Genomic DNA, 10,931 nt, shown 5'->3' with positions numbered 1-10,931 from the left:
GATAGCCTCCCGTGCCCTTTTTTGACAGGTCTTCACTGGTTCATGCATCAAATATTTACTGAACTCCGTCACTGTGCAGTGCCTAGCTTTGTGCTTGAGGCAAACAAAACACAGATCTATTTCGAATGCCATTCCGAGGAAGGTAAGACATGCACGCACGTTTAATCAAATAGTAAACAAGAGTAGTAAAACAGGAAAAAGACTAAGAAGAGTTCTTGGTGGTATTAAATGTTTTGTGATATTCGACACCTTAACGTCTCTGACTTCACACCAGTACTCCCGCAGAGAGTTCTTTCCTGGGTTAGGAATTTCAGAGGACTTTGCGGACCGACTCTTGTCCCGAGTTCAGATCACTCGACCCAGTCCTAGCAAAGAACTGAACCTAAGAGGACCTGCCGAGCCACCGTAGGGACTGTCGGCCAACCCGCGCGCGCACATCTTCCATCCGTGGACTCGTCAAGGCGTGAGGACCCACCTCACGTGACCATTAGCAGCCTCCCGATTGGTTTTGCTCCTTTTCTCTCCCCAATGAGTGGGCTGATGCCCCGAGAAGGTCGGGCGCATGCGCAGTGCTAGGATTTTTGCTTGGCTACCCGGAGTGAAGCGGCCGGGTTAGGCGATTAACAGGCCGTGGTTAGGGCGGACGGAGAAGGGGCGTTCGGAGAAGGGGCGTTCGCTCCTCTGGGACTTTTCATGCCTCGTTTTTTTTTTCAGATGTGGCTTGGTCTGGGCGCAAGGTCCCAGCAGCCAGCTTAAACTTACTCTTCTGTGAAAGGGGAAAGTATCCCCTGTGGAAAGCGGTTAAACTTGTGGAGGGGGTGCGGGACGTGAGTTCTTCCCCATGCCAGGCGAATGGTGTGGCCTTGAGCTGGTCCAGGAGCCGGCTCGACGTGTCTGAGGGAGGCCCCGGAGGGGGCGGGGAGGTGGCCCACAGAACGCGGGTTCTGTAAAGAGACGTTGGGAAGATTCGATTCCGAGAAGAGGAAGAACCGGATTGAAAGAGAGCCAGGCCGCTGAGGGGGAGGGGGCTGCCAAGATGGCGTCGGCCTCCTCCGGGCCGTCGTCTTCGGTCGGTTTTTCATCCTTTGATCCCGCGGTCCCTTCCTGTACCTCGTCCTCAGGTAAGCCCGGCAGTGCGTGGGTAGGGAGCTGGTGAGGAATATGCGATGGGAGGAAGAGCGAGACCTAAGAGGGTACCTGTAGCTGGGAATGTTCTACGTGTTACCGGTAAGTGGGCGCGAGCTGGGCTTTCAAATAGGGATTTATGAGCGGGCAGGAGTTTGAGGAAAGGATAAGTTTGATTAAGAAGTTGTCGAAAACGTTGGTTGTCTTTGAGGAGGACGGATGGAGATTGAAGGTGGGGGTAGGGTGGCCGGGCGCGGTGGCTCACGCCTGTAATCTCAGCACTTTGGGAGGCCTTGGCGGGCGGATCATTTGAGGTCAGAAGTTCGAGACGAGCCTGGCCAACATAGTGAAACCTCGTCCCTACTAAAAATACAAAAATTATCCGGACAGTAGTGGCGTGCGTCTGTAATCCCAGCTACTCGGGAGGCTGAGGCGGGAGAATCCCTTGAGCCTGGGAGGCAGAGCTTGCGGTGAGCCGAGATTGGGCCACTGCTCTCCAGTCTGGGCGAGAGAGTGAGACCCTGTATCAAAAAAAAAAAAAAAGTTGCGGTAGGAAACAAGACAAACGGAAGGGAGTAGAGAAACTAAGAAAGTAAATGGAGGCCTCAGAAGTAGAGAGAACTACTTAGTGTGAGAGGCAGGTAGAATCTAAGTTGATTGTGGGCTGATTGGATGAAAATGTTGAAGAGAAGCCATGGGACTTAAAATATATCGAAAAGTTATTGGACGCTTTCGATTTCTGGAGAGGTAGGGAATCGTGAATTTTGTTGGGTGGGTGGGAGTTGCTGAAGCCATCTTTTCCCTCAGATACTCCCCCTAATGTGTCACCCCTTCTCACTTCGCACCCCCACCCTTAGGGCCGCACAGGCACACAGACACACATACATACTTTCTCAGACTAATTCCTTTGGTGATTCCCAACTCTAAACTGCCCAACTTTGAGAAGGAATGGAAATTTTGAAGAGAGCCTAAGGAATGTAGGAAATTAAGGTCAAAGACCTTAAAAACAGACGGGAAGGATGGAATGGAGTCTTGAATTGCAGTAGAGACTGCGAGAAGTGATGTTTTGGAAATTAGGTCTGAGAAGAAGAAAGATGGTTGGGGGGGTGACTGTAAGTGTTGTGGGGGAGTATTGCATAATAGAAAAATGGACTGGAAGAATGCTTAGGCTGTATCAGGAGATTGGAATTTGGAGAATGGAGCCAGGTTAATGTAGAGAGCTCAGCGTATTAATAGTTAAAAACGAATGAAGATTGAGGGAGGGCTGAGGAGGCTCACAAGAAAAGCAGTAGATTGTGTGTAGGAGAGAAAGTGTGTGTATGTGTGTCGGGTGGGGGGCGGGAGGTGAGTCAGAAACTGAGCGCTTCCATCAGAAGTGTCTGGTGTTTCACAGTAACTGCTGCTTCTACACTGGAATAGACGCTGCCAGATGTTGGATGCTTTGCTTGAGATTTTGGTATTTCCTCAGGCCTGGTGTTGCGTTTTTGCTGTTTAGAATTTGCTGAATAGGGTTCCTTCCACCTTTCACATTCCAGCTCAGATGCTGGAATATCTAGTCACACATATCTTCTTAATAAGCTGCAGTTTTATTTATTTTTAATAAATCTCTATTTTTAGTTTGTTGAGAGGGGATTTTTTACCTTTCCTATAAAAGTATTAGGGGACCGGAACAACTCATGCTGCATTATAAGCATGAAATAGGATAAAGTAAAAGTGACAGGGTATTTATTTATTTATTTATTTATTTTTGAGACGGAGTCTCGCTCTGTCACCCAGGCTGGAGTGCAGTGGGGCCATCTCGGCTCACTGCAAGCTCCGCCTCCCGGGTTCACGCCATTCTTTTGCCTCAGCCTCCCGAGTAGCTGGGACTACAGGCGCCCACCACCACGCCTGGCTAATTTTGTTTTTTGTATTTTTAGTAGAGACGGGGTTTCACCGTGTTAGCCAGGATGGTCTCGATCTTCTGACCCTGTGATCCGCCCGCCTTGGCTTCCCAAAGTGCTGGGATTATAGGCGTGAGCCATCGTGCCCCACCTGGGTTTTTATTTTTAATAGAGTAGCTCCTTAATTTGAAACCTGCTTCCCCTCTAATCCCCAACCCAGAAAGAAGAAGGGTTGTGTATGGTCCATAAACAAACTTCTCAACTATTAAGTCAGGTGTTTGCTTTGTACTCTTTGGTATTTTTGTAGGTCTTTATGTTTTCTGTCAGATCCTCTCACTAACAATGAATAATACAGATTGTATAAATGTTTTTGTGGTTTTTTTTTTTTGAGACAGAGTATCATTCTGTCATCCAGGCTGGAGTGCAGTGGTGCCATCTTGGCTTACTGCAACCTCTGCCTCCCAGCTTCGAATGAGTCTCCTGACTCAGTCTCCCAAGTAGCTGGGAATACAGGCATGTGCCATCATGCCTGGCTATTTTATTTTTTTGTGTTTTTAGTAGTGATGGGGTTTCATCATGTCAACCAGACTAGTCTTGAACTCCTGACCTCAAGTAATCCGCCCACTTCGGCCTCCAAAAATGCTGGGATTGCAGGCATATCGCAAGGTCAGGAGTTCGAGACCAGCCTGGCCAACATGGTGAAACCCCATCTCTACTAAAAAATACAAAAAAATTATCCAGGCATGTTGGCGCAGGCCTGTAATCCCAGCTACTTAGGAGGCTGAGTCAGGAGAACTGCTTGAACCCGGGAGGCAGAGGTTGCAGTGAGCCGAGATCATGCCACTGCACTCCAGCCTGGGCGACAGAGCAAGACTCTGTCTCGAAACAAAAAAAGGGGGGCAAAAAGTGGCTAAATTTCAAGCTCTTGATGGACTATGGAAAGATTATAATGGCCTCCACCAAATCCAAACATGGTAATTGCTCCAATAGCAAAAGTAGCTAAACATCTCTTAGAGCTTATGGTTTGCTTTACTCTGTGTATTTCACTTGTCAACAGTGTAAAAGCTGACAGCTTAATGGTGAAACTATCTTTAATATTGGCAGGGAACAAACTCTCCTAAATAACCTCTCCTTCCCAATTTAAATGCCAGAAGATTTGGAGTGCCTAAAAGTTGTGAGTGGCTTATCAGAAACTGTCAATATGTCCTTGGCTATGACATTTTTGTTTTATATCCATTTTCAGCATTGTCAGAGAACATTGTCCTTTAGGATTTAAGAGTTTCACCAAAACTTAAGTGGAGTTCAGCTAAACAGCTAAGAACAGTAAATGGTTTTAGGGTGGTTGACACGCACACTTCTTGAATTTCTACAGGGCCAGCCATCTAGCCTTTAACAATTCAGGAAATCATAAACCATCACTTGTTACTGCCAACTTTCTAATTCCTCTGGTACCATGCAGACAAAGAAACACTCTCTTCCAATCACAAATAAAATCTTTTTTCTTTTTTTTTAGGTGGACTCTTGCTCTTGTCACCCAGGCTGGAGTGCAGTGGGGTGATCTTGGCTCATTGCAGCCTCAGCCTCCCGGGTTCAAGCGAGTTGCCTGCTCAGCTTCCCAAGTAACAGATTACAGGCACCTGCCACCACATCTGACTAATTTTTGTAGTTTAGTAGAGACAGGGTTTCACCATGTTGGCCAGGCTGGTCTCAAACTCCTGACCTCAGGTGATCCACCTGTCTCGGGCTCCCATAGTGCTGGGATTACAGGCGTGAGCCACCATGCCCTGCCAGTAAAGTCTTTTTTTTTTTTTTTTGAGAGGGAGTCTCTCTCTGTCGCCCAGGCTGGAGTGCAGTGGAGCAATCTTGGCTCACTGCAGCCTCAGCCTCCAGAGTTCAAGCGATTCTCCTGCTTCAGCTTCCCAAGTAACTGAGATTACAGGCACCTGCCACGTCTGGCTAATTTTTGTATTTTAGTAGAGATCGGATTTCACCATGTTAGTCAGGCTGGTCTCGAACTCCTGACCTCAGGTGATCCTCTCGCCTCAGCCTTGCAAAGTGCTGAGGTACATACAGGCTTTAGCCGCCGCCGCTGGCCTTACTTTTTGCCCTTTTTACCACCATGAGGAGAGTAAAGAGTTTCTGTCTTGGAGGCTTGATTTGAAGTTAGTGGCTGGATTAGAAGGGATAGGATACTAAGGTGTACACTGCTCCTATGAAATAAGAGTTGTGGAGTAAAATCATGTGTGAATTCCTCAAGGAAAAGCACTTGAGGCTGGGTACAGTGGCTCACGCCTATATTCCCAGCACTTTGGGAGGCCAAGGCAGGCGGATCACCTGAAGTCAGGAGTTTGAGACCAGCCTGGCCAACTTGGTGAAACCCTGTCTCTACTAAAAATACAAAAATTAGCCGGGTGTGGTGGCAGGCACCTGTAATCCCAGCTACTCAGGAGGCTGAGGCAGGAGAATTGCTTGAACCCGAGGGACAGAGGTTGCAATGAGTCAGGATCACACCATTGCATTCCAGCCTGGGGGACAAGAGTGAAACTCCATCTCAAAAAAAAAAAAAAAGGCCAGGAGCAGTAGCTCACGCCTGTAATCCCAGCACTTTCAGAGGCCGAGGTGGGCGGATCACAAGCTCAAGAGATGGAGACCATCCTAGCCAACGTGGTGAAACCCCGTCTCTACTAAAAATACAAAAATTAGCTAGGCATGGTGGCACACTCCTGTAGTCCCAGCTACTCGGAAGGCTGAGGCAGGAGAATTGCTGGAACCCAGGAGGCACAGGTTGCAGTGAGCTGAGATCACGCCACTGTACTCCATCCTGGAGACAGAGTGAGACTCTATCTCAAAAAAAAAAAAAAGAAAAAAGAAAAGCACTTAAACCCTAGATAGTCATGAGCTGTGTAGTTCCTTTTGCTTCAGACTAGAACATTTTTAAAATGGTCATCGCTCACCTATATGATTTTATCATGTGCACAAATGATTTAGACATAACTTTACAGCTGCTTACCTGACTTTTTCTCCCCCTTAACTGCTCAGGGAGATCCAGAGGATACAGTATTGGAGCATTTTTGCTTGGGACTTTTATAGTAGGGACAGCCTCATCAGTCCGTGATTCTGATTGCTTTGTTCTTCCCAGCAGAGCCCTACCTGTAACCTGCAGTAATCTGTTAACTCCAGTAGTAGGGATTATTGTTGATATATATATATATTTTTTTGAGATGGAGTTTCGCTCTTGTTTCCCTGGTTGGAGTGCAATGGCGCAATCTCGGCTCACTGTAACCTCTGCCTCTGGGGTTCGAGTGATTCTCCTGCCTCTGCCTCCTGAATAGGTGGGATTACAGGCACCCGCCAACACACCCGGCTAATTTTTGTATTTTTAGTAGAGATGGGGTTTTGCCATGTTGGTCAGGCTAGTCTCAAACTCCTGATCTCAGATGATCTGCCCACTTCAGCCTCCCAAAGTGCTGGGATTACAGGCGTGAGCCACCACGCCCGGCCTGTTGATGTTTTTTTGGATCTGTGTTCTTTTGTGTACAGTGTAAGCCATTTGTAGGCTGATTTCTTTCCCAATTCTTCCTCTTAGTGAAAAGTAAAGCAGTTTAGATCATGTTGAATGAGAAACTGAAATTTAGAAATGTAAACATAGAATACAATGTCAGAATATCACCAGCTGCCATTTTGGTTGATATTTTATAAGTAGGGAGATATTTTTCTGTTTACTCTCCATAGGGATTTTGACACTCTCCACCCGCCCCTTTTTCCTTTTGTGACCTTGGTATATTCTGCCAGAAAACTGACATCAGAATGTCATTGCTTCTGATCAATTTATTTCTGCCATGACACTCAAGCCCATTGTCAGTTATAATTAACTAGTCTAATAGGTATCCAGTTTCTGATATTAATTGATAATGTGTACTTACACGTTAGTGTTGAGTATCAAAATTGTACGTTTTGCTTGTTAATGTCTGTGGGCTTTTTTAGGTTAATTTAAAACTCTTCTGATTAATACCTTTGCTCAAATATGTGCTACCTAATAGCTATTAAATATTTTGTTAGCCTGTTTTTCTTTGATAATAAAGTGGAAACTATAGCCTGTGAAGTGAACAACAGAGATAATACCAGGCCAGCTAGCAAACTGGGGAGAGGGAAGGTGGTAATTTTATCCTTTAAATTGTTCTCTCCTAGAATGTTATTTATTATTTTTTTGAGACAGAGTCTTGCTCTGTCACCCAGGCTACAGACCAGTGTAGTGCAGTGGCGCGATCTTGGCTCACTGCAGCCCTTGCCTCCCAGGTTCAAGCAGTTCTCCTGCCTCAGCCTCCTAGGTCACTAGGATCACAGGCGTGCGCCACCACGCCCAGATAATTTTTGTATTTTTAGTAGAGGCGGGGTTTGCCCATGTTGGCCAGGCTGGCCTTGAACTCCTGGCCTCAAGCGATCCTCCTGCCTTGGCCTCCCAAAGTTCTGAGATTACAGGCGTGAGCTACTGCCTGGCCTCTCTCCTAGAATTTTGGAGCATTCTTACTTGATGTAAAGAAGGGAACAACAGCCAGGCATGGTGACTCACGCCTGTAATGCCAGCACTTTGGGAGGCCAAGGCAGGTGGATCACCTGAGGTCAGGAGTTCCAGATCAGCCTGGCGAAACCCTGTCTCTACAAAAAATACAAAAATTAGCTGGACGTGGTGGCGTGCTCGTGTAATCCCAGCTACTAGGGAGGCTGAGTCAAGAGAATCACTTGAACCCAGGAGCGGAGGTTGCAGTGAGCTTAGAGCGCACTACTGCACTCCAGCCAGGGCAACAGAGCAAGACTCCGTCTCAAAAAAAAGAAAAGGGAACAAGAAAACTGAAGTTAATCAGTTTATTTTTCTTTCTTCTTTTTACTGGGTTTCCTTGATCAAGGACAAAAGTGTACTTCAAGAATATACTCTTTCCTGATGGCCAGGTAGAGAGGGAATCTTTGTTTTTCTGTGCTCCATACCCAGCTCAGAGAGACTGAATGAAACACCGATGGTGTTTCGTAGAGGAAACCAAACCCTAAGAAGCCCATTTCCCCTATTGCACCTCACTTCTCTGCCCTTTCCCATCTAAATAGATAATTTAATTTCGACATATGTTTATCCTGTTTTGTTCATATCTCCTACAAGCTTTTATTCTTTTACTGTTTTCTATTTGAAGTGAACTTTTTTCCCTCAACCCCTCCATCTTGTTAAACTGTTTCCATTTTTCTTTATTCTCCTGTGAAATTTCAGTCTGTTTATTTGTAATGGTTGTATTCAGTGTGTATTAATTTACAAATATCTAATTCCTGGAAAATCTCTCTTGTTGGAATCTGAGGAAGACATTGGCAAAAAGAGGAAGGTAGGTCTGTTGTAGGGAGTTCAGCATATTCTTATTATTTACCTTGTATACTCAACTGAGCAATATGGAAGTAATCCAGAATAAGCTATCCGAAAAGATTAGAGATGTTGATTGGGGGTGGGCAAAGGGGAGGTGAGCAAAGGAAGTTGGCGAGAGGGAATGAGAAGAGGGTTTTTTGTTCTTGTTTGTTTGTTTTTAGGATATTTAATTAGAGTATATTAATACTTTTTTTGTTTTGTTTTGTTTTGTTTTTTGAGGCGGAGTTTCACTCTTTTGCCCAGGCTGGAGTGCAGTGGTGGGATCTCAGCTCTCTGCAACCTCCACCTCCTGGGTTGAAGCGATTCACCAGCCTCAGCCTCCCAAGAAGCTGGGACTACAGGCACGTGCCACCACATCCGGCTAATTTTTGTACTTTCAGTAGAGACAGGGTTTCACCATGCTGGCCGGGCTGGTCTCTAACCCCTGACCTCAGGTGATCTGCCCACCTCAGCCTCCCAAAGTGCTGGGATTATAGGCGTGAGCCACCTTCCCGGCTATTTTTGTATTTTTAGTAGAGACGGGGTTTCGCCATGTTCGCCAGGCTGGTCTCGAACTTCTGACCTCAGGCGACCCTCACTGCAACCTTCGCCTGCTGGGTTCAAGCGATTCTCCTGTCTTAGCCTCCCTAGTAGCTGGGATTACAGGTACACACCAACATGCCCAGCTAATTTTTGTATTTTTAGTAGAGATGAGGTTTCACCATGTTGGCCAGGCTGATCTTGAACTCCTGACCTCAAGTGATCTGCCCGCCTTGGCCTCCCAAAGTGCTGGGATTACAGGCGTGAGCCACTGTGCCTGGTCTGAAATATGTTCATTTTAACCCAGCAGAATTCATTGCTGTTTCAAGATAGAACCAGATTTGGAAATAAAGTTGGAAGGTGGCTATCTGCCAAAAATTTCAAGTGCCTCTTGGCCATGGGTAGCTTATTCAGGAAACCCAAGTCTTTTAAGGAAGGACTTGGATTTTTTTCTTAATTTCAAAGAACGTTTTTGTGCCAAGGGATACATATTTGAGGTCTGAGAACCATGAAACTTGTTTGTAGGACTAGAAGCAAAAGTTGACTAGAGGGAAATGTAGAGTTATTTTAATTTAACTCCCTCATTTTCCAAATTAGGAAACTGAGGTAAAGATGTTGCATAAAGGCTGTATGTTACTAAGATTAATCTTTTTTTTTTTTTTTTGAGATGGAGTCTCGCTCTGTCCCTCAGGCTGGAGTGCAGTGGCGTGATCTCAGCTCACTGTGACCTCCGTCTTCCAGGTTCAAGTGATTCTGCTTCCTCAGCCTCCCGAGTAGCTGGGATTACAGGCGCACGCCACCACGCCTGGCTAATTTTTGTATTTTTAGCAGAGTCAGGGTTTCACCATGCTGGCCAGGCTGGTCTCGAACTCCTGACCTCGTGATCTGCCTGCATCGGCCTCCCAAAGTGCTGGGATGATTACGGGCATGAGGCACCATGCCTAGCCATCAAGATTAATCTTAATAAATATGTTGCTCCTTCTTTTTTTTTTTTGAGACAGAGTTTCGCTCTTGCTGCCCAGTCTGGAGTGCAGTGGTGCGATCTTGGCTCACTGCATCCTCCTCCTCCTGAGTTCAAGTGATTCCCCTGCTTCCCTAGTAGCTGGGATTACAGGCACATGCCACCACACCTGGCTAATTTTTGTATTTTTAGTAGAAACGGGGTTTCTCCATGTTGGGTCAGGCTGTTCTCGAACTCCTAACTTCAGCTGATCCACCTGCCTTGGCCTCCCAAAGTGCTGGGATTACAGGTGTGAGCCAACGGGCCCAGCTGGCTCATTCTTTGATATACTGCTTTTAGTTGGCTATTAGCTGAGGTGACCCCAGGACTGGTAGATCAAATTGCTTTCAAGCTTTTGTTTCTAGGGACATCCTTGCACTTCTGACTGTTTCCTAGAAGAGCGTTAGGAAAAATTTACACTAGCTAAGAAACAAAATTTAGCTTTTCTCTGAGATGTGGCTTGGTTTTCTTTTCTTTTTTTTTTTTTTTTTTGAGATGTAGTCTCACTCTGTCGCCTAGGCTGGAGTGCAGTGGTGCAATCTTGGGTCACTGCAAGCTCCACTTCCTGCTTTCAAGCGATTCCCCTGCCTCAGCCTCCTGAGTATCTGGGATTACAGGCGCACACCACCACGCCCAGCTAATTTTTGTATTTTTAGTAGAGATGGGGTTTCACCATGTTGGTCAGGCTGGTCTCGAACTCCTGACTTCGGCATCCACCTTCCTCAGCCTCCCAAAGTGCTGGGATTACAAGTGTGAGCCACTGTGTCCGGCCGTGGCTTGGTTTTCTTAATTGGCTTGATCCAGTCATTATTAAGGATGTTGTAATGGTACGCTTTTTTTTTTTTTTTTTTTTTTTTTTTTTGAGACGGAGTCTTGCTCTGTTGTCCAGGCTGGGGTGCAGTGGCACAATCTCGGCTCACTGCAAGCTCCGCCTCCTGGGTTCACGCCATTCTCTTGCCTCAGCCTCCTGAGTAGCTGGGACTACAGGCGCCCGCTACCACGC

The 10,931-nt window shown here is 46.3% G+C and overlaps 1 protein-coding gene across 4 annotated transcripts in view; it reads left to right on the top strand.

The window, feature by feature from the left end:
• The first annotated feature begins 341 nt into the window (after positions 1-341).
• Positions 342-10,931, top strand: part of PIP5K1A (phosphatidylinositol-4-phosphate 5-kinase type 1 alpha) — a 51,614-nt gene continuing 41,024 nt past the window's right edge. Inside the window, exon 1 of one of the 4 annotated variants that reach the window (XM_031009898.3) lies at positions 342-1,121. In XM_031009898.3, coding sequence (XP_030865758.1) covers positions 1,037-1,121 — 85 coding nt within the window. In that variant the 5' untranslated portion in view covers positions 342-1,036. The remainder of the gene's footprint in view (positions 1,122-10,931) is intronic. The other 3 variants (XM_031009889.3, XM_055358451.2, XM_031009894.3) reach the window with 3 other exon arrangements.

Source organism: Gorilla gorilla, chromosome 1 (genome assembly GCF_029281585.2).
Source record: "Gorilla gorilla gorilla isolate KB3781 chromosome 1, NHGRI_mGorGor1-v2.1_pri, whole genome shotgun sequence".
Taxonomy (NCBI): domain Eukaryota; kingdom Metazoa; phylum Chordata; class Mammalia; order Primates; family Hominidae; genus Gorilla; species Gorilla gorilla.
The sequence above is the reverse complement of the archived record's forward strand: the minus strand, read 5'-3'. Positions and strand labels throughout refer to the sequence as shown.